Source organism: Caenorhabditis elegans, chromosome III, assembly GCF_000002985.6.
Source record: "Caenorhabditis elegans chromosome III".
Taxonomy (NCBI): Eukaryota; Metazoa; Nematoda; class Chromadorea; order Rhabditida; family Rhabditidae; genus Caenorhabditis; species Caenorhabditis elegans.
In genome coordinates this window covers 117,103-138,886 of record NC_003281.10, presented here as the reverse complement: position 1 = coordinate 138,886, position 21,784 = coordinate 117,103, and the positions used below count along the sequence as shown (strand labels likewise).

Here is a 21,784-nt window from a genome sequence, read left to right as displayed (position 1 = left end):
TGTTTTCTGTGAAAAAATATTACAGGTTCTTGGATGCAAAGCCTAAGTTATTACTTTCTCGAACAATTTACTACCTTTCGCCAATAATATTGAGTGGTCAAATAGATTCCATATATGAGCCTAAAAATAATTTTAATTTACTTAATTTTCTAACTGCATAACCTATCATTCACCACAAACGATGGTTAAAACACATGTATACGCAAAAGCAAAGATACCAAAGCCGATAAGTAGAATAGGAAAAAGAACAATTTTACATATGTGGTAAATAGTGGATATGCTGCTTACTATTACAGTAATAAGAATATTCAACAGTGAGGTTAAAAATGCGAGAATGAGCTGAATGAAGGAGAAAGTCGGATTGTAGCAAACGATTGGTACAAACATGACAACTGGGAGGACTGATATTGGTTTCAGTTGAGGAGCATTAAACGCGCAGAATACGGATTATTGAGTTTGGTTTTTCCATGAACCCTTCTGCAGGTGACATTTCGGCTCTCCGCAGTACGGAGGTATTGACGTCATTGGATTACACAAAACAACATAGGCCCACAATTGAAAACTAGCGGAATGGCACCGGAAACGATCGGACATCAGAGATTGACTTCAAATCCTGATCCTTTGAAACTTCTACCTCAAATTTCTTTACATTGTATGAGACTCTATATTCAAATTGTAAAGACTCGAAATTCGTCCTAATAATAGCATGAATATTTCAGGTACGCCCTTGTATGCTGATCCTCAGGATAGTCAGGCAATTTCACTTTCCAGGCTTCCTGCAGCACACATTTGATTCGAAAAGTTATCTGAAAATGTTCAAAGCAAAGATTTTTAAAACAAACGGTTCAAAAATGTTTTTTTTGTTGAAAACCCCTTGTCCAATTAATTTTAAACATTGTAAAACACGTGACTGTACAAACCCGTCTTTATTTTTTTGCATAACCAGAATTAACCAGAAACAATAGAAAACAATAGATTATGCTAATAAAGTCGAGATTGACAAAAAATCGTAGTATACCCGTCATAGTATCACCCGAAAGATCGCATCCAGTGTTCCAATTTCAGAGGCCCACGTACGATGCCTGACTGACATGATCTTTTTGGAGTTGACGAAGACTACGTTCAATTTTCTTTCTATTGTCAGTCATTTTATTGCACAACTCGGCCACCTGTTGTCCATAAAACGTTATTTTATCCTTGTTCTTTTGATCAATGGCGATTGGAAGATGAGTGCACACCGATGTTAGCTCCCGATTGTTCACCATGTCTCCTAGTTCTTGTAGGAGAGTCTGAAAAAAGAGGCTATAGATTTGGAGGAAGAACTTCAGGAGCCGGGATTTTACAAAACTAGGAATATAGGTACCGCCTACAAATTTTAGGGCTAACAAACGATTCTTTTTCTACAAATTTTAGGGCTAAACAGGGTGAGACTGAGCAATGAGCCCACTGTCGAGGGCCTGGAATATGAAAGTTGGGCCAGAATCCCGTAGATAAGAAATGTTACAAAGGGGTCCAGGCCCAATGTTCAAAGAGGCCGTAAGCTACGGGAATTTTACCTATAGTATCAGGGTCTATGGTTCTGAGCCAAGGGTTCAGGGACCAGGAATAGGCAAAAATAAAAATACAGAGGAAGGTACGGGGTTTTTAATTAAGTGCGACTGATCTAGGTGTACCGGGACTTTACGAATTCAGGGTCCCAGTAGGTACAGGGCTGAGAATATTGAACTCAGGGGTAGGAGACGTAGGCCTATGAATCCAGGATCAAGGGCCCAAGCCCAGGATGTGAAAACCATGGGCTATGAACTTAGGATCAGAACCCCAAAAAATCCAGGGTCAGGAGGCCCGGAGCTACGCGCAGTTGATCTATAGGCTCAGAGCCAGGGTTCAAGGACCAGAAATAGGGCTGTCAAGCTATGGAGGATCGGGCCCTAGTCCCTCACGCCCGCACTATCTCTGTGTATTGCGGCCGACCCTACACGGGACCTCGCGCCACTATAGCTGTGTGCAACAGAGAAGGACGGAGTAACGCCCTCGTGGAAGGCCTTGCTAAATCTTTCCGGATTCTTGACTTACCGAACTATACTCAAATATCTCCAAAGCCAAATGCGATGTGCTACTCAAATAAGTATCAAAATCGCTTGCACTTGTCTCAAATTCTTCAGTAAAAGATTTAATGGAATTAAATTCCACATCCAGCTCACGAACTCCAATGCTTGGAGCATCTCCGTCAGGAGGTAAGCACTGAAATATAGTCAGTTATGACAAACATAATGTAATCCGTAAACTTACAAGAGTTTCAATCTTCCGCAATACTTTTTCAATGCTAAATACCGGCGATGTAAGACTTTTGATTTTTCTGAACGTTTGCCGAGCAGTTTCAAGTGATTCCGCTTTAGTTGCCTGTTTCACTTCTACGGAATCAAAATTCCTCAGTTGTTCGAGTATTTGCTGAACCAGCAACTCCGCAAACTCCCCATACTTCTTCAAATCTTCACAGTCACCCCGATCAACACATTGTGAGAGATGAAAGCAAATTGTAGAGAAATAAGTTTCTTGAGTAATGTATTGAATATCAGATAAAATTCTCTGAAATTATTATTTGAAACGTTGAAATATCTTTTGATTTATTTGTCTCTTACAACTTGCTCAGCATGGATCCTTCCAGAATTGTTAGTCGTAAGTTCGTATATTTTATCACGTAGGTCTTCTCTACCAGCTACTAGAACTTCAACGTCTGCTTCATGGCCACCCGGGTTCACAGAGGGCTCACCAATCTTCGGATTGCACTGAAAAATGAAAAATATATATGTATATACGGAAATTAAGTCAAAATATCGGAAAAATGGCCGTCCAACTTCTATAGCACCCCCTCTGATTTTTGACAAATTTCTGTAAGGGTTTTCTTCGTAGTTAATGAATTTATTTTGTAAATAACTTCACACCGAAATGATCAGACGGTTTCACTTTTACATTTAAAAAAGAAATATAACACTTGAAAACACGTGGAATGCCTGGGATTGTCCCGGAACGTTCTTATTTGCTTCAGAGGCCATATCTCGGCTCCCAATGATTTTCGCAGCACCAAAATTGATCAAAATGTTCTTCTCCGTCTATTCATTACTATGTAATTAGTTGTAAAAAGCATTTATTCATATGAACCAAATGGTAAAGGGAGCAACTTCAGTGGTTTTTAAAAGGTTCGATTTAACCATGAAAACGAGCGTTCGGAGGCGCAGAGCTGAAGGTTTTGACTTCGTATTGTACAGAACATCGGCTCATCCTGCTCAAATGTCTTTGAAGCTTTGATTTTGATTAGAAGTCTTTGAAAATTTATACGGAAAAGATCATGAGACCGCTCAAAAAAGAGGACAAAGGCAAAGCGAGGCCGCAAGTCTTTTTTCAAGCTAACATGCGAAAATTTTAGACAGAAAAGTAAGATATACCTTTCCGAATGACGATTTTGCTAGTTGTATTTTTAACTCAAGTTAAATTTAGCGAATTCGCTCATTGAATCTTTTTTTGGTCAAGTAATGCAAAAGCTACCAGACAACACATTGAACCTGCGATTGTAGATGTCTGGCATCTGATTTACCCATGGATTTCCACGGATTTGTTGTTCATATAAAATAATTTTTGCTATAATGTAGTAATTTTTAGTCGAAAATGTGTTCCCAACCATTATCTCTGCGCCTCCGAACGCTCGTTTTCATGGTTAAATCGAACCTTTTAAAAACCACTGAAGTTGCTCCCTTTACCATTTGGTTCATATGAATAAATGCTTTCTACAACTAATTACATAGTAATGAATAGACGGAGAAAAACATTTTTATCAATTTTGGTGCTGCGAAAATCATTGGGAGCCGAGATATGACCTCTGAAGCAAATAAGAACGTTCCAGGACAATCCCAGGCATTCCACGTGTTTTCAAGTGTTATATTTATTTTTTAAATGTGAAAGTGAAACCACCTGATTATTTTGGTGTGAAGTTATTTACAAAATAAATTCATTAACTACGAAGAAAACCCCGAATTTACAGAAATTTGTCAAAAATCAGAGGGGGTGCTATAGAAGTTGGACGGCCATTTTTCCGATATTTTGACCTAATTTCCGTGATTTTTGAGATATCATGATAAAAATTGGGGAGCATAGGTTTTTCAACATTTGCTATCGAACTGCACTAACACTTATCCGAAAAATATTTTGAAAAGCTCCAAACGGCCGAATTGGAGGGGGGTGCTATAGAAGTTGGACGCACTGTATATATGTATGTATACATATAAATTTTAAAAATTAAAAAGATTTATTCTCACCAAAGTACTGATCCGTTGCAGGCTTTCAACAATATGGTGAACTTTCTTCCTGATCACATCGAGTCTGAGGTCTACCATAGCAGCTAAATATGCAATTTTTTACACAAAAAAATTATAAAATCAGATAGGTAACCCTGTAAAGCTACAGTAAGGCTTAAAAGTCTTAGGAGATGTTAAAAGTTGAAAATTTATAAAACATGTTGAAATCAAAGTGTAAAACCATTATCAATTAGCAATGTTTTGACCTTATTATTATTTAACACAACAGCAATGTCTTTTTTCGCTTCTCCAGCCAATTGCAAGTAAAACCGAACTTTTTGTGCATCAGAATTCTTCACAGCCTTCGGGAGGTGCACTTGAACTGCTTGGAGCTCTCTGCTGTGTGTTACATCTTTCAGTTGAGAAATATAATTCTGTAAAAGGAAATTGATATACTACAAGTGTTCAATAGCATGCTTACCGAGCACTCTGTGAACAGATCCGGGTGAATTCCGTCGAGCTCGAGTAACATTTCATTAAAATACTCTGCTCTCGATTCAAAATCCTCAAGGTATTCTGTTAGGGAAGTTGTATGAAATTTTAGTAGCCACATAGCTTTGGTATCGGGATTCTGAAAAACTGTCGAGATTGGGATTTTAATTTAAGTTTGAAGATCTACACAGTATTTGCCGTAGCGTTCAAAGGAGAGGTGGGCGACAAACGATTATTTTTTGGCAAATCGGCAATTTGCCGCAATTGAAATTTTCGGAAAATCGCCAAATTGCCGGAATTGAAATTTTTGGCAAATTGGTAAATTGCCGGAATTGAAATTTTTGGCAAATTGGTAAATTGCCGGAATTGAAATTTCTGGCAAATTGGTAAATTGCCGGAATTGAAATTTTTGGCAAATTGGTAAATTGCCGGAATTGAAATTTCTGGCAAATTGGTAAATTGCCGGAATTGAAATTTCCGGCAAATTGTGGTTCTGCACTTTTTTTTTTTGGAAATTTCAATCGGCAAAATTGTACGCATCCTATGAATGAAATGTTCCTATGTATGTACATCTATTTTGAAAAATAAGCAAATTCTATGAAAAAAAGCACAGTTGTAAGTGTTTCCGTCTTATAAAAAATCTCTCTAAACATTTCCGGCAAATCATTTGCCAAAAATTAAAATTTCCGGCAAACCGATAAACCGGCAATTTATCGATCTGCCGAATTTGTCGAAAAAATAATTTGGGGTGGGCTGCAAACGATTTTTTTCCGAAAATTTTCAGCAAATTGTGATTTCGCATTTTTTTGGAAATTTCAGAATTTAAATTTCAATCGGCAAAATTGTACGCATCCTATAAATAGAAATTTTCGGCAAATCGGCAAACCGACACATTGCCGGAATTTAAAATTTCCGGCAAATCGTCAATTTGTCGTCGAAAAAATTTTGCCGCCCATCCCTAATTCTGAGCATGCAAACCAGTTGGGGGGGGGGGGGGTCTGCTATCTCTGAGGGGGGGGGGGGGGGTCTGACATAAGCCTACAAGTAAAAAATGATTTTAGGTTCTCAAAGGATAGGTTTTGATGTTTCAATCAAGAGGGATGATCTAATTTTTTCAAGCAAAATACATTTACTCACCAATGTTTTCATCATATTTAGTGTCACATCAACTATTTCAGCCGCTTCCAACACCTTTTTAAGTTCTTCCCAAACCGTAATCTGCACGTCCACATGTTTCCAATCAGTTCTGAGAACTCTCTGTTGTCGTCTTGCAAAATTCGCCACTGGTCTTGTTTCGGAACCTTTCCACTGTGACTTGATTTGCGGATTTTCCAGTTGATCTTCTTCCCAGCGGTCACTTTCTGAAACTGGCAAATTCAAAATACTCGATAACCTGTGGAAACTTACCAAGATTAAAATCACATTGAGGTACTGGCCTGCAAGACGAGGTACCGGCGAGTTCATCTTCTTCTCTATGCAACCTGATTGGTTCAATGAGCGCTTGAGGCACGATATGAGCACTGATAGGTCGAGTCGCACATCCCGCTTGAGCATGAATCCCAGGTGGATAAGGGTCATAAGGAGGTTCAGGTGAAGATGGATCCCTGGGGTTATAAACACGAGAACGTCTTACTATTTGTCGTTGCTCAGGAACATCATCTGAATTTTCATTTGAAGACATTGGATTTCTGTAACATGGGAATTTTCATTTAAATAGAGATTGGCAGAAAGAAACAAGGAAATTGGCGAGAAACAGAGTGATTTTATGTGCCAGGTGTGGCAAAAAGTGAAAATTTGAGGTAAAATTGAGGGAAACTAGGAAAAAAGGCGATTTTTTCGAATCTGTACTAATAAACTGGGCTTTGGAGAGGATAATTTGTTATTTTGGGTCCCAGAGGTCTGAAAACTAGCGGAATGGGCTGAATTTTTTGAAACCTGTTACAAAACTCAATCGAGTTAAAAATTGATAGAAAACTGCTGCAACTTCATGAAAATTCATGTGTGGCAGTAAATTACAGAGAAAATGAGTTAAAACCCTGAAAATTTGAAGAATTACAAGATAAAGGTGATTTTGTTCAATTTTGTGAAAATTAACCATTTCTAACGGTGAGAAATAACAAAAAATCCTAATTTTCTTCAGATTTTGCTTGATTTCATCCAAATAAACATTATTAGGTGATATTAAATTGAAAAATCAAGAAACAGAAACCCAGAGCCCCCTTGTTGCAATAGAGGCGCAGACGGTGAAATTGAAGGCAATTTAATATGAGGAAAAAGTGTGCAACTGCGCTCTAGTGAACAGTGTAATTTGAAATGAAGAACAGGGGGGACGATGTACCATGTATCATGAATCTGACGGAATTTGGTTCATTTTGAGTATAAATTAGAGAATATAGTATCAATAAGTTAAAAAAAAAGGAAATTATGTGCAATTGAATTAGAAAATCCACCGGTGAACATGCTATTTCTCCTGGAGACCTCCTTCATGCTCCAGCTCTGCGGAGACCTCTGGCTCACTGTGAAGCTTTATGTTCAATTCCTTAGCCCCTTCCAGTCGAATTTCTTTGCGCCATTTCTCGAAATTTTCTAGCTTTGTCTGAAAAATTACGTTTACTTGGCGAACTGAAATTTAAGAAAAACCTCACCTCCAGATCTTTGAGCTTAACTTCCTCCCTTTCCTTCATTTGACTCATGAATTCTCTGAAAACAAAATTAGTTAATATCAGCAGGGGTACGTGGCAATCGGAAATTTCCGGCAATTCCGGCAATTGCCGAAAATTCGATTGCCGAGCATCCTGGTTAATATATTTATTTCAAATAAAAATTTGTCTTACTCTTCTTTGATCATCATTTGTCTTTCAAAAGCGACAGTTTGTTTCTCGAAAATTTCAGAAATTCTAGCATTGAATGGGTCAGTTTGCAAATTCTCGGTTTGGGAAGTTTGCTGAAATGCAAAGTTTTCTTTTTTGCCTGAAAGATTTAGCGCCTACCTCTGGTTCTTCATTTTGCCGGTTTCTGGGGCTTTCTAAAAAATTTCAAAATGATAAAACGGAGAAAATTTAGAAACTGACAAGGACTTACCTTCAATTGCTGTACTTCCAGTAGATTCATCTGTCAAAACCTTGCTCCTAGTTTCAGAAGCACTCATACCCCTTTGAACTGAAATTATACATGTTGTAAGCAGAACCTAAATATAAGAAAGTATAATACGCGGGTTGCCTCGACAAAATTAACCGACTGACCAAACCAAACCGGCCGCTGCCCAAATGATAAAAATGAGCACACTTTCTTGTTATCAGGCTTATTTTTGAATTCAACAACTATATATACCTATTTGTTTATTTTTTTCACAAAAATGCTATCGGGAACCAGGTACAAGTTCTAGATATTAGTAAGTAAATATTAGTACGATTTTTGAAATTTTTATTGGACACAATTTGATATTGAACGTCGATTTCAATTCAGGAGTAGGTCATCCACGAAGGCGAGAAAAGGCACACCACGCCCGCCCGCGCTATCTCAATCTGTGTACTGCGGCCGACGCTACACGGGACCTCACACCACTTTTTTTTTTGAAATAACTAATGACGAGTACCTGCTGCTAAGTGTTTTGATCTTTTGTAATCCAGGTAAGCTCAAATTTTACAGAAAGTAAGCTCATTTAAAATTTTTCAGCACTACTGCAACTTTCTGAAAACGGAAAGCTCTTGCTAACCATCTATCGAAACTTGTATTGCTCTGCACTTCTTCAACATTGCCTATTAAATAATCAAAAATCGGGACCAGCTCGTTTTACTGAGCTACTCGGAGTTTATCAAGCTATTGAAGTTCATTATAGTGATCTCGCAAATTATATTGTCTTGTTTCAATTGAATCGGCCAAAAGTGAACCAGATTGTAAAAAATTGTTTTGAAGCTGTAACCTGAGTTAAATACTTTTAAGCGCCAGTTCAATAATATTTATAATTGTTCTCCACTTTTTTATAAAAATTGAAGTTTGCATCCCTGGATTATATTTTATAAAACATGATCCATTTTTCAAAAGGCAGGTGGTAACTGCGTTATTCAAGGTCTCTCCGGGCATCGTATTCACACTTTTGAGAAAAATTATGTAATTGAAGTATTTGGAATCCTTGCAACCTACATAAATTGTGCCAGAGAGTAATTTTTTCAAAAAAAAAATGCTACGGATAAAATTATTAGGAAACCCTAGGACAAATGATTAAATAATTACAGAATAAAATTTACGGTACCTGGGACTGAGTCTAGATTTCAGGTAGATAGTGTTAGTATTGGCTGAAAAAAAACAGAATAAGCGTACTACCCCTTTATCAGTTCGCGTACACACAAGTCATGTGGATTTTTTTCAAAGGAATTTTATGTTCAACGGAAAATTTAGACAAGTGCAATTTTCCCCCCATTTCCAAATACTAGCCAATCTGAAAATTTTATAATTTATTTTAACAGTGAACCATATTTCTATTATGTCTGATCATTACGGTTTCATAAAAAACAATCCAGAAGTGACCTGATTTATTATTCACCTCTGCCAAAAAAAAAAACGAACTCCATACACGTAAAAAGTAACAATTGTAATAGATGTTAACAGAAAAAAAAATAAAAAAAGTAAAGGGAGGCCCTACTCAGACAGGTGCGAGTCACGACTAACCGACTCAAAATCAATGCTAATTAGCAAAACACCAAAAAACCAGAACTAATTAGCTTAAAACCACGGCTAATTAGCAAACCATTGCTAATTAGCAGAAAATCCGTGCTAATTAGCAATTAATATTGATTTTTGTTTTCTTTCATTTGATTTTATGAACCTGATTTTTAATAACTTATTTATTTATTTTTATTGTTAGTCATAATTACCGTGTGGTATTGAACTTGCTCAACTTTTTAAATAGTTTTTTGTATAATTCTAAATTTCAAATGGGGAAAAGGAAGTTCCTCTAGACGATGGAGAATTCATGCCGCCAGCCACGAACAACTCAAGAGAAGAAAAAGAGGAAGAAACTACAGATGTTTGTTCGGCTAATGCCGAAAAATCAACGAAAATCCTCAATTGTGCAGAAACTCATTTCACCCTTCAAAGACGGCTCCACTTGTAAAGGTAGAGGGTTATAATAGGTGGGAACAACTGCGGGGACAGGAAACTGTCAAAAAAAAGTTTTTCATTTTCGGTATCAAAAACCAGAGCTAATTAGTAAAAAACCAGAGCTAATTAGCGAGAAACCAGAGCTAGCCAGGTTGACTCTATCCCTGGTCAAAAAGCTAATTAGCAGTGATTTTGAGTCGGTTAGCCGTGACTCGCACCTGTCTGAGTACTCAGACTGAAAATAGTTGTTTTTTGAGAGAGAAAATGGGACAGATTAATTCGAGAATTGCAAAAGGGAAAATCATGAATTAAAAAATAAAATTTCTTTCCGGCTGTGTTTTCAGCTATTTTCAACACAAATTCGGTGCTTCGAATCCAGGGAAAACTGTTTTGCGACTGAACAACTTTTGTTTTGGTCCAGAGAAACTAGAGTTGCCGGCTCAAAAACAAAATTATCCGAAAAATCCGACGAATTGTCATAGTCTGCTCCTGGTAGCTGTTTGAAAAAGAAAAAGGGACAGATTAATTAAAAACCTGAATGAAAACATCAGGTTAAAGTGTTTAGCGTTAAATTAATTATTGTGACTGTACACGGAACACAGTTTTTTTTACTGAAAAACATTATTTTTGATTAACAGAAACTAAAGTTTCGGGCTCAAATAAATTGCCTCCGTCACAAAACACTTTTCCATGTAAAACACTTTTCCACGGAAAAAAAAATTCTTTTTTTTTATTGCAGCTCTGGTCTGAAATTCAAGAATCTAGGCCGGCTTAAATCAAATAAAATAATCCCTAGAAATCATGTATTATTTTTTTGCTGAAATTCGAAAACTCTAACCTTTTTGGAACTTTTTATCTCATAGTTATGGGGCTGGAATTGTGTGACCTAAAATGTAACACTGCTAGATTTTTATAAACATGTACTTTGTGAAAGAATGTTTACTTTGGGAACTTTGCTCGAAGTATTTATGATATTTCACTGCAAGCTCCGTTCTGATATGTGGCTACTTGCTGAAAAACTGAGAAACTGAAACATTTATTTATTTATTACAATTAAATTAATTATTTTGTCGTGAAAGGTGAAATATGTTTGTGTTGTTGACAATGTGACTAAAAATTTAATCAATAAATCAGTCTTCTGTTCGCCAAGCTACCGTGTTAGTCTTGCTCGTGCTGTTGGTGCTGCCGTCGTGCTCCTTCTAGCTTCCGTCATCTGGTCCAGTACTCGAGCTTCTTATGAATAAATCTGGAAGATACTCTATGCGTTGCGTCAAATTTTTTTTATATAAAACTTTTCATTCACCACAGTCTTCTGCCTATATCATAACACATCTTTTTTCTACAAGGGTGCGCCAAAAGTATGGTAACACGAGATGCGCTCTTTTACATGAGTTTTTCGCGCGACTGCCACGTCATACGTACATTTTTCTATCGAATACTGATAGCTGGATAAATTTCCTTAATTTGACCTAAAATTTGTAATGTTTCCCCATAAAGTGCGATCTTAATCGCCTCGGCAATCTGACAAACTCTTTCGCCGAAACGCTGTTTTGGCACGCGGCACTTCCAACACAAACGCACGTCCCACGCTCGCCAATAATTTTCAGATGTTTTATTTTTATGTTAAATTTAAAGTTAAAGAAGTGAAGGAGCGTTTTTGCCTGTTTTTGTAGCAATAAAAATTTTCTGTTGAATTCAAGCCTTTAACTACTGCCACATTCCATAACAAAAACACCATGACAGAAATTTTTTGAATTTTTGTTCTTAAAGAATCTCTAGACCAAGAGCATTGAACTATAAAAACTTGTAAGAATCTTGATGGATTCGTCGAAAAAAATGTAGAACTCCCGCAGAATGCCAAGTTTGAAACAAAATAAGAAAAGTTTGGGCCAAAGTTTGGCAAGAGTTGGGTGAAACTTAAGTTAGACTTTGGTAAAGCTTGAATCCAAGTTTTGCCAAAGTTTTGCCTAACTTTGGTCCAAGTGTAGACAGCTTCTGATCCAAGTTAATATTTTTTTGGGCTAAACTTGGGCAAGAAGCTAGAGCCAAATGCCGAGTACTTGCGTGCCATCAAGATCGTGATCTCAAAAGTTCTGAAGACCTGCAGCGATGCGGATGGGGATATTTTGAAAATTCAAATAGTTAATCTGGAGAGTATTTTATGGAGAACAAAACTTGTACAAATTGAGGTAATAACTCTCTCCACACGGGAAGCTATAGAGCCGCGAATGTGTTACCATACTTATGGCGCACCCTGTAAAGTCTCGAAATTCATTAGACTGGGAAAATCTGAATGACTTGTTGCATGCGGGTCCAAGTTTTGTCTCGCAAAGGGAGTCTTGCGGAATGTGAGTTGGAATGAAGTTTCACCCTTAGAAAGACAAAGCAATTTTCCGTTGAACTGCTCTCCGCACAAGAATTCCACTAGGTTTGTGAAATGGATCGAAGGGTTCGATCCACTTATAGAAGGTGTCCAGAGAGATGATATATTTTCTATGGAGATTGCATGCAGAAAATTATTAATAAAATTCTTGAAATTTCAAGGGAAGTTGAAAAACTTGACATCATCAATAGAGTTAATTTAATTTATGTGGGGTTACTAGGAACTTGAAGGAAAGAAGTGGGCTCTTGAACATTCTCGAGCACAATTTGATGTAGTTCTTCCTCGGTATCGCCGGTGACTTTTGCGAAATACTGGTTCAAGGCTCTAACTTTCTTTCCGTAATACAAAATCATTTCCTCGTTATTTTCTTCAACTGCTTTCGATAGATGTGTGCAGACTGCGATGAAATCCGCGTTGTTCATCAATTCCGCCAAATTAAGTTGGAATCTCTTTAATGTTGAGGAGTAAAAATTTTTTGTTAATTTCCTTAATGAGATACCGAGAAGGATTCAAATAGTTCTGGAGGAACACGAGCGTCGTTATTCAGGAACTCTTTGAACTTGTCATGACATTGTTCAAGTATTTCTCGGTTTTTTTGCATCGCAGAAAATTGAGAATTTAGTGTCTTGGCATTGACTTTTACAACCGTCCTTTGCATTGGGTAAATCTGGAATTTTTATGAAGTCAAACTAAACCAAAAAATGTCTTATTACAATAGCTCCAATGATCGACATATTTGTCCTAATCGCATTGGTCCAGTATAAAATGGTTTGAAATTTATCAATGGTTGGCTTAGCGTTTCCTACACGTTCCCGCTTTCTTGTTAGTTCTTGTTTAACGCTGTTGAGACTGGAAATTTGCACTCTGAAGTTGTTGATCAGACTGTCTGCGAGTTCGCCATAACTTTTAAATTCTTCACCATCTGCTTTTGACAGACCTTTCGTGACAATAGCAATCATGAAGCGATCATTAAGAATGCCAAGAATGCTGGTCGCAAAGTTCTGCATAAAAGTAATGTAATAAAGAACACCAAGGGAAGTATTTCGGCCTAATCCTGCAATTTTGAATGAAGCCTATGTGAGTTGAAAGAACACTTTCCAAATAGGCCCCTACAAAAAATTTAGCGGCAGAGGAGCACTTTGAACTGGAGAAAAATCGCACTGAAAAATTTTCGAGAACCATAGAATTGCTCAAAATGTGAATTTTTGCAGATTTTTGATGATTTCTAGGATGTTCAGGGGCCGGTAAACATTCAGGACTTTTTGGTGGAATTTTTTGAAATTTTTTGAATAAGTCAATAACAAAATATTTATCATTCAAAAAAAAATTCTAAAAAAGCTGTTTAAGGTTATGAAAACAATTTTGAAAGTTTTTTGGAACTGCAAAACCAATATTCGAAAAAAATCGTTAAAAAAATTCATTGCAATTTTTTTCCAGTTCAAAGTGCTCCTCTGCCGTTAAATTTTTTGTAGGGGCTTATTTGGAAAGTCTTCTTTCAACTCACATATTCAGAAGTCCGGGATTAGTTCAAAATACTTCCATTGTAAGAGAATCGACTAACCCCTTGCGCCGTGAGGAATTGGCCGGGGTTTTTGTTCGTTTTTTCCAAGAAATTAGTGATAAGCTCCTTGATAGAAGTTCTGCAGTCCGATATCTTATCAACATGAGCATCGAAGCGAACTTCATTCCACTGAACTTCAGTACAAAAGTATTTTTGTTTGTTAAAAAGTAACCCACCAAACTATCAGTCGACTTCAAGTCATCTATAAATTGATTAATCTTGAGCTTTACCTTCGAGAACAGCAGTTCATGGCTCATTGCATCAATATCCGCGAAAAAACTCAACTTTAAAAACACAAAGTTTAAAAGACAATCACAAAAAGTATAAAAATCGCACCGATCTTTGCGGATGAAAATAAAATAATGTAAAACGTTCAGATCAAATTTTTAAATTGAGAGTTATTACCTAACTCGATTATTTTTAAATAGACTCTGGAAGGAAAGGCAATAATTCGGTCTCCAAGCTTTCTGCTAAATCGACATAGAAATCAATGTCCTCCTGATTTCTTTCAGCAATTGCTTCTGGGAGTTGCATCAAAATTGCAAAAACATTTTCGTCATTCATTACGGTTTCTAGTCGCATTTTATAATCCGAGCAGGCTTTGTATAAATCCGGATGAATGCCATCGGTGTTCACCAAATACTTGGTAAACTCTGCAGTAACTTTCTCAAAGTTTTCCAACTCATTCGACAAAGTGTTAACGTTTTCTATTAGGCAATCCGGGTCCATTTCTTTTTTGTACTGTAAGACCTTATTAAATATATAACAGATGCTGCATAAAATTGCTCTTACACAGCTTATGGATGTCAACTTGTCGCTGAATGAACAAACAGACCATAGAATATTTTCAAATTCGTCAAAAACTTCCGTAATGACACTTTTCTTCCTCTTATAAGCCTCGATAAAGTGTTCTTCCGCAAGTTCAGGATCATAGCGAATTCTTTCAAATTCATCCCTTTGTGATTTCTAAATTAATTGTATATTTTCGTTAGCAATACGTGTAGAATAACTTACAAAAAAAGGAAGAAGAGGTTTCAGCGGATCCTGTAATTTTCCTAACGATGTTCCGTCAGTTTCTTTTTGATCCGCATTCTGAAATATTGGTAGTTGTAGCGAAACTTTATCACTACGTCTCTTATCTCTCTAGAACTACAAAATACGACAAATTGCTCCTCCTGGAGCATGGAGAGGGCGCATCTAGATTACTGGTTCACAATCAAATTGCGCTTGCAGGTGGAGTAGCGCCAGTGGGGAAAATGTTGAAAACCACTCCTTGAGTCCCAAAACGACCAAATATCATGATAAAACTTTTCAAAACAATTTTGAAAATTGTTTATTTACTGTCAAAAAGTGGCAATTGCTCAGTTTTTGCCACTCATAATTTTGGAAGTCGACCAAAAAAAAATTTTTCGACATTTTTTATGTTTTAATTTTGTTTCAATTGTTTGTATTAAAACATTTCCTCAAAAGCTCGTGTTTTTCAAAATTTTGGCAAATTGCCAAAACTTTGACCGGAAATTACGATAAATCTAAAATTTTTTGGAGTGTTTTATTATGATATTTGGTTGTTTTGGACCATTAAAACGTGCATTTAGACAAAATCCCCACTGGCCCACCTTTAAAGGGGGAGTACTAAAATTATCGAAATATGCACGTATTGTTTAAAAAAACCTGGAGCGACAAAATCAATTTGCCGGAATTTAAATTTTCGGCAAATCGGCATACCGGCAATTTGCCAATTTGCCAAATTTTTTAACAGAAAATTCGCCAAAGGGCAGTTGCTTACATTTTTTATTTTAATATTTTGAAATGAAAAAAAAAAACGAAACTGAACCTGTTTCTCAAATTCTTCGATTTCCTTTTTGTGTTGCTCTTTCAACATCCTCCACTGAAATAATTATTTTATCTATTTATTTTATATTTACTCAGATTTCCTGTGGGGATTTTGTTTTCTGTTAGCAGGAACCGGTATAGGTTCCTTAAAAATCAATGAGTACTAGGAGAGACGTCCCCATTACAGCCCTAAACCGAATAGGTAACTGTAAAAAATTGTACAGTAAGAATTGTACAAAAATCAACAAATGACCAAATAACAAATTTTGAAAGTTTCGTTAAATTTGGGCAATTTTTCAAAATTCTCAACCGCTTTAGAAACATTTTTTAAAATTTTCAATTTTGCCAAAACTTTGAAAGTGTTTTATTATGATATTCTGCCGTTTTGGTTTATTATAAGTTACCCCACCTTTAAATTTTTCATCACAAAAATAAAATATTAAAAAATAAGATTTATGTGAAACAAATACCTTTTCAGCGTGTTGCTTCAATATTTGTTTCTTTTTCTGGAAATCCATCTTCAACGAATTTTTCGTAATCTCTATCAACTGAAATGATAAAAATTGTAAACGTTGTGTCGATGCAATGAAACATTCAAAAAAGAATAAGTTTAGTTAAAATGTTAGGATTGTTTCTCCTATCACGTGGTGTCATGATGTCCCATCACTGTTTGATCTACGAAAAATGCGGGATTTTTTCACCCATCAAATGTGACGTCAGCACGTTCTTAATCGCGCGAAATCAGTTGAGAACTCTCCCGCATTTTTTGTAGTTCAGATCAAACCGATATGGGACACTCTGACACCACATGTCCTATTAGTTTTGAACAGCTCAGATAAATCGAACCACACAGGCGCCGCTCCAAACCACGCAGGTGACTGCCCACCACGCAGGCAACGCGTCAAGACCACGCAGGCAACCAAAAAGCACGCAGGTGACGCCTAGAAACCACGCAGGCGACTCAACGGTGGGCAGCTGTGGGCAGTGGCTGCAAAACCACGCAGGCGACGCCTACACACCACGCAGGCAGCCAACGTTCAGCCACGCGCGGGCTCCCTAGGCCAATGGCTGCGTACTCCTTTCGGACAAGCTTTTCTTTTAATTTTTTTTCCCAATTTAGTTGATTTACCCGTCTTTTTTCTTGCGAAAAGCACTTTAATGTTTGTTACCATGTCTTTATGAAACTAAATATATATTTTCAGCTAAATATGTCAATCCTAGCCCGTAAACCCAGAAAGGAAACCGAAAACTGTAAGTTGTGAAATCCCCGGATTTAGCTACAATAGTTTATTTTTCAGACAATTCCTCCAGAGCTCCTTCACACCATCAGTGTCAGCTCGAAGTTATTGAGTGCCGATTTTGGAGACGTTTTCTCCCGACAGGTGGATCAAAAATTGTAAGCAACGTATTTTCTATTTGTATTTCCAAAAATCAATAATTTTTCAGTTCGAACGCAAAAACATGAGCAAGGAAAAGGAAACTTCATCACACTGATCACTGGGACGAAAACAACTGGCTAATAGACTTAAATTTTTTCAACCTTTTTTTTGTTGTTATTTTTGAGATTTTCGTTGTTAGAATTTTGTACTTATTTTTCGATTTTTTCTGTAAGATTTTGTTAGGAATTTCATCACAATTAGTCAGATTTTCTGTAAATTTCGTGACTTTTTTGGTAATTTTTGTTTTTTTAGTTTAGAAATAAACAATATTTTTAAGAAACAATCGTAATTTGCGTTTTATATGGTTAAACGGTAGGAAGGGGAAGGAGCGGGCTGCGAACTGCCATTGCTGCAAGACAACGCAGGCATCGCCTCCAAACCACACAGGCAACGCGTTGAAACCACGCAGGGACTGGCATTCTTGAGCGTGGTTTGTACGCGTTGCCTGCGTGGTTTGGAGCGGCGCCTGCGTGGTTCGGTTTATCTGAGAGTTCGCGTTAGGTTTTTTGTGTTGCTTCAAAAATTCATGCTTTGCATTAAATATATGCTTGAGGTATTGCACGTAATTGAGGCAAAACTGACCTTCATCACTTCTTCTAATTGCTCTTCTTGTTTTAATCTGAGCATCTTCCGCTGAAATAATTTTTTGACATAAAATGTGTCGGGTGCGCGATCAAGAAGTTTTTGCGGTCCAATTTTTATCATTACTTATATATTTAAAAAAAATGGTGGGTCTGCCCATAGTTTGCAGTCTATGTAGTCGTTGTAGTGTGCAAAGTTATGGATTAATGAAGGGATTTTGGTTTGGGGTTAATGGGGAGACTGCAGTAGTACTGTAGGATTACTTTAGTTTAAGAAAAATTGATTGTTTGTCTTCATAGGGATATTGGTTTAAGACCAATGGCGGATATGGTCGGGGTACTGCAGTAGTACTAAAGAGGTACTGTAGTACTGTAGGATTACTGTAGTTTGGGAAAATTGAAAATCTCAAAAAAAATACAGTTTTTTTGTTACCTCCGCTTGTTCCGTCTCCATCATCTTCTCGCTGAAAATCACCAAAATTTTAATCGACAAATTTTTTTTCGACTTACTGTTTTTCCAAGTTTTGCAAAAACAACAAATATTTAACATTACTTTCAGAATTCGTGTTTTCCTGTTAAAAATCAAATATTTGAAGGGTTGCTGGTCAAAACCAACCAAATTTATTTTTGAAAGGTTTTGTAGAGCATCTAAAACTATACATATTTACAACAAGAACAAACAGAGCACAAACCTTCGTCATTTTTTCGAGCAGTCATAGCTGTGTGCTGAAACATAAATTATCACAAGGAAATAAGTAAACATAATGTTTGGAAGAAGAAACGCATTAGAATTGCTTGCTCTCACTATCAGTTTTCCAATTTGAGCCCCGCCCGTCAGACTGAGTATCAAGACCGGAAAATTTAAACAATATTTTGAAATATGTTGAAATAGCTGAAACTGAATTTTTCAAAATTATCTACAAGAAGTTCTCTACCAAATTTCGAGAACGTAAATAAAATGTTTTTGAAGTCAGTATGCTCTAATCAAGAGCAAATGAATAAACAGTTTCCTTATCAGTTGAGCCTCCACTATTCAAGTAGAGACTTTCAGAGAAAAACAAAGAAAAGTGGACTGAAGCAATCAGCATAAATCTGGAGGCCCGGAAAAATCTATAAATTCTTTTTTTCATTAAAATTTCAATAATTATTCATGATCTGGTTTTTTATGTTTTATGTTCTATCATTGTTTTACGAAGCTCGCCCTCACACGTCTCTGAAATCGACCGACTTATAGAAGGTGTCCAGAGAGATGAAAGTCGAATAAAGTATTTTCTATTGAGATTCCGAATTTAAAACAAAGTCTTGCCCGATTTGTATGGATAAAATCATTAATAACACACTTGAAATTTTAAGGAATTTTCAAGGATACATTAAAAGACTTGAGATCATTAATACTAGAAGCTTGGATATGTGGGCTCTTTGACATTCACGAGTACAATTTGATGTAGTTCTTTCTCGGTATCGCCTTTGATTTTTGCAAAATGCACGTTGAAGGCTCTAACTTTCTTTCCATAAAACAAAATCATTTGGTTATTTTTTTTTCAACAGCTTGCGGTAGATGTGTGCAGACTGCAATAAAATCCGTGTTGTTCATCAACTCCGCCAAATCAATTTGCAATCTCTGTAATGTCAAGGAATAAACTTTGCTAATTTCTTTAATGAGATACCAATAAGAATTCAAATAGTATTGGAGGTATACGAGTATCGTTACTCATAAACTGTTCGAAATCGCTTCGAAAATTCTCAAATTCTCTCATAAAACTTCATATTTTATGTGAAAATCAATGAAAATTGTGTATTTTTCCCCAAAAGGCACTAAAATGCAATGTTCAAGTGAAAATTTATGAGAAATTATTGAAGAATGAACAAGGATACCATTGGAGTAATCGAATATTTGAGGTGGCTTTCGCAAACAAAAAGAAGGGGCGCCATTTTACAACAACAACATACAACAACTGGATTATAGTTAATATCAATTGAATGCAGAATCGCGCCGCTCATCCACCAGTAATAAAATCTGTAAAACCTCTTTTATAAAAAATTATAATTTTCCATGATCAGGTGTTGCAGAAAAAACGCTTTTTTCAGTCTTTTACACGGCTAGGGACCTACAAATTAACATGTAAACTTAGATGTTATTAATTAACATGTAATCCGTAGTGAAAAAAAGAACACCAGGTGTTCCCCGTGACCTTGGTTATGTTTTTTTGTTTATTTAAGGTCTTTCCACTTCGAGTCTTCTGCATCAAAATTGAAAACAAATGAATTATGCCAGAGAGTAATTTATTTCAAAAAAAAATTCCAAGGATACAAAGTTCAGGAAACACTAGGTTAAACGAAGCTACAAGAGACATGGTTAAGATTCTTGTACTAACAGTTGGTAAATTCAGCCACTACAGTAGTGATTTGGTCAATTGAACATGAAATCTTTTGATAGGTGATTAGGAACCCTGGTAGTCCGTGGAAGTCCCCTCCAAGCGATCGTCAGCCTCATCCTCCTTCTCTGAACCATCACTTTCATCCTTCTCCTCCGTCTTCTGACGTCTTGGAAATCCTTCCTGGTAGCGGCAAACCTTCTCTCTAGCCATATGGTAGTACGCTTCCAGCTTTTGGGCGGTATCGAAGATCTGAAGCTCCGCAGATCTCGAGTACTCCTTCCAGGTATCCATTTGGGCCTCGGACAGGGTACCCGGCTTCACATTGGACATGATTCCCTTGTAGATCTTCTCGATGAGTTCGCTTCGGTAGGTTTTGGGGACTTCCAGGTGCCAGATCTGGTCGTGTTCTGGTTTTTTGGGCTCCGCAGGGGTGGTGTCTGAAAGAATAGGCCGATTTACTGAGCCGGTGGGGTAGAATCTCAAATAGTTACCCTGAGGAGGAGCAGTCCGCTGCTCAATAATCGGCTTGCACACTGGGCATTCCTCGTTGAAGCATTTCTTCCAATGGCTGAGGATGGTGCGGGAGGAAGCACAGTGGACCGCTGGAATTTCAGGGTTTGTGGGTTTTAGAGGAAAGACCTATGCTTCGGCTTAGGCTTAGGCTTAGGCTGAGGCCTAGGCTTAGGCTTAGGCTTAGGCTATGACTTAGGCTTAGGCCATGACTTAGGCTTAGGCTTAAGCTTAGTCTTAGACTTAGGATCAGGCTATGATGTAGGGTCAGGCATGGGACCAGACTTACAAGGCTCAGGGTCATTTCAGCCTGCTGAAACTCAAGCGCGGCACCGTCTAGATCCTTTTAGCAATCCTTCATCTATTTTCACTCACAGTTACACTTGGGTCCTTCCTTGCACGACGTCATATGCTTCAGCACCTCCTTCATGATCACACAATCCTGAATCTTACACATTGCATGAGGAGCCGGCTCGTTCTTCTCGGCAGCTTCACGGATTTTCTGTAAAATATTTCTTAGAACCCCCGGGAGCCCAGAAACTCACAATATCCCGACGGACACACTCGTGGGCGTGAAGCAGAAGCCCTAGTTGACGGGAGATCAGCGTGTTCATCGTGGCTGTTGAGACCCTGGGTTGTTGCTGGACGTTATCGGAGGTAACACAGATTCGGAGATTGGAGAGGTCCTCGACTGAAAGGTTCAGGCGAGATTAGAGGTGCGAAGGATCGTAACTTACTAAGCGCTTCCTCAAGGGATTCCGACATTTCTAGAATGGGTCAAAAGTTGGAGTAGAACCAGGAGATGCTGAAAACGCAACGAATTTCAAATTTTAAAAGAAAATTTAAGGAAATGAATGAAATAATTTGGCACACTTCTTTAAATACACCAATTGGCAAAGTATCTGGAACCAGTGTCACGCTATGAATGAGCTGTACCAAGCCCACGCAAAATTGGACACACATACATTGATTTTATTCAATATACACAGTAAATGTATAGGAGTCTCAGAGACACAGAGCGGGAGACCCCCCCGGCACCGGCTTGTGTTTCTCAATCACACATTTTCCCATAAAAAGTGTGTTGCGTGATATGTATCGCAATTTTGAACGAGTTTTTGGACAAAGTATCTGGAACCGTTTTGAATGACGGGTGATAATGTGGAGCTGGCCCACGCATGGCGTGTTGGAGCAGAATGATAAGGACCGCGAGCCCAAGAG

The 21,784-nt window shown here is 37.4% G+C and overlaps 8 protein-coding genes across 10 annotated transcripts; 2 read left to right on the top strand and 6 right to left on the bottom strand.

Annotated features, from left to right (window-relative positions):
• Positions 1–913: 913 nt before the first annotated feature.
• On the bottom strand, positions 914–4,393 carry pals-25 (Protein containing ALS2cr12 (ALS2CR12) signature). The gene is made up of 5 exons (NM_064752.6): positions 4,311–4,393; positions 2,640–2,786; positions 2,290–2,586; positions 2,074–2,241; positions 914–1,289 (listed from the first exon to the last, which is right to left on the bottom strand). The coding sequence occupies exons 1-5, from the start codon at positions 4,386–4,388 to the stop codon at positions 1,062–1,064; spliced, it is 918 nt and encodes a 305-aa protein (NP_497153.2). The 5' UTR covers positions 4,389–4,393; the 3' UTR covers positions 914–1,061.
• A 92-nt stretch (positions 4,394–4,485) lies between these two features.
• pals-22 (Retrotrans_gag domain-containing protein) lies at positions 4,486–6,469 on the bottom strand. Its single transcript, NM_064751.4, has 4 exons — positions 6,189–6,469; positions 5,919–6,142; positions 4,771–4,920; positions 4,486–4,723 (listed from the first exon to the last, which is right to left on the bottom strand). The coding sequence occupies exons 1-4, from the start codon at positions 6,460–6,462 to the stop codon at positions 4,517–4,519; spliced, it is 855 nt and encodes a 284-aa protein (NP_497152.1). The 5' UTR covers positions 6,463–6,469; the 3' UTR covers positions 4,486–4,516.
• A 666-nt stretch (positions 6,470–7,135) lies between these two features.
• On the bottom strand, positions 7,136–7,940 carry C29F9.2 (uncharacterized protein). The gene is made up of 5 exons (NM_064750.7): positions 7,863–7,940; positions 7,772–7,806; positions 7,616–7,725; positions 7,427–7,481; positions 7,136–7,377 (listed from the first exon to the last, which is right to left on the bottom strand). The coding sequence occupies exons 1-5, from the start codon at positions 7,927–7,929 to the stop codon at positions 7,243–7,245; spliced, it is 402 nt and encodes a 133-aa protein (NP_497151.1). The 5' UTR covers positions 7,930–7,940; the 3' UTR covers positions 7,136–7,242.
• Positions 7,941–8,136: 196 nt separating this feature from the next.
• nhr-280 (Nuclear Hormone Receptor family) lies at positions 8,137–8,741 on the top strand (the record flags this gene model as incomplete). Its single annotated transcript, NM_064749.2, has 3 exons — positions 8,137–8,153; positions 8,247–8,410; positions 8,457–8,741. 3 exons carry the CDS (start codon positions 8,137–8,139, stop codon positions 8,705–8,707), a joined length of 432 nt encoding a protein of 143 aa, NP_497150.1. The 3' UTR covers positions 8,708–8,741.
• A 2,174-nt stretch (positions 8,742–10,915) lies between these two features.
• On the bottom strand, positions 10,916–14,109 carry pals-23 (Protein containing ALS2cr12 (ALS2CR12) signature). Of its 3 annotated transcripts, NM_001384001.1 has the most exons (7): positions 14,002–14,109; positions 13,826–13,954; positions 12,978–13,265; positions 12,764–12,931; positions 12,252–12,713; positions 11,036–11,127; positions 10,916–10,991 (listed from the first exon to the last, which is right to left on the bottom strand). In NM_001384001.1, the coding sequence occupies exons 1-5, from the start codon at positions 14,080–14,082 to the stop codon at positions 12,468–12,470; spliced, it is 912 nt and encodes a 303-aa protein (NP_001370514.1). In that variant the 5' UTR covers positions 14,083–14,109; the 3' UTR covers positions 10,916–10,991; positions 11,036–11,127; positions 12,252–12,467. The 3 variants fall into 3 exon arrangements, with proteins under 3 accessions (NP_001370514.1, NP_741063.1, NP_001379740.1); NM_171857.5 differs by lacking the exons at positions 10,916–10,991; positions 11,036–11,127 and having other exon boundaries at positions 12,368–12,713; positions 12,978–13,150; positions 13,202–13,265; positions 14,002–14,096; NM_001393245.1 differs by lacking the exons at positions 10,916–10,991; positions 11,036–11,127 and having other exon boundaries at positions 12,399–12,931; positions 12,978–13,318; positions 13,769–13,959.
• An 87-nt stretch (positions 14,110–14,196) lies between these two features.
• Positions 14,197–18,452, bottom strand: pals-24 (DUF4200 domain-containing protein). The gene is made up of 10 exons (NM_064745.6): positions 18,371–18,452; positions 18,295–18,326; positions 18,189–18,250; positions 18,112–18,142; positions 17,680–17,730; positions 16,129–16,206; positions 15,660–15,713; positions 14,840–14,917; positions 14,618–14,791; positions 14,197–14,566 (listed from the first exon to the last, which is right to left on the bottom strand). Exons 1-10 carry the CDS (start codon positions 18,393–18,395, stop codon positions 14,246–14,248), a joined length of 906 nt encoding a protein of 301 aa, NP_497146.2. The 5' UTR covers positions 18,396–18,452; the 3' UTR covers positions 14,197–14,245.
• On the top strand, positions 16,854–17,382 carry C29F9.12 (uncharacterized protein). The gene is made up of 3 exons (NM_064746.3): positions 16,854–16,909; positions 16,957–17,054; positions 17,105–17,382. The coding sequence occupies exons 1-3, from the start codon at positions 16,867–16,869 to the stop codon at positions 17,150–17,152; spliced, it is 189 nt and encodes a 62-aa protein (NP_497147.1). The 5' UTR covers positions 16,854–16,866; the 3' UTR covers positions 17,153–17,382.
• Positions 18,453–19,972: 1,520 nt separating the features above from the next.
• C29F9.5 (histone acetyltransferase) lies at positions 19,973–21,377 on the bottom strand. Its single transcript, NM_001368613.2, has 5 exons — positions 21,304–21,377; positions 21,112–21,257; positions 20,942–21,068; positions 20,548–20,658; positions 19,973–20,493 (listed from the first exon to the last, which is right to left on the bottom strand). The coding sequence occupies exons 1-5, from the start codon at positions 21,329–21,331 to the stop codon at positions 20,120–20,122; spliced, it is 786 nt and encodes a 261-aa protein (NP_001355379.1). The 5' UTR covers positions 21,332–21,377; the 3' UTR covers positions 19,973–20,119.
• Between the last annotated feature and the right edge of the window lie 407 nt (positions 21,378–21,784).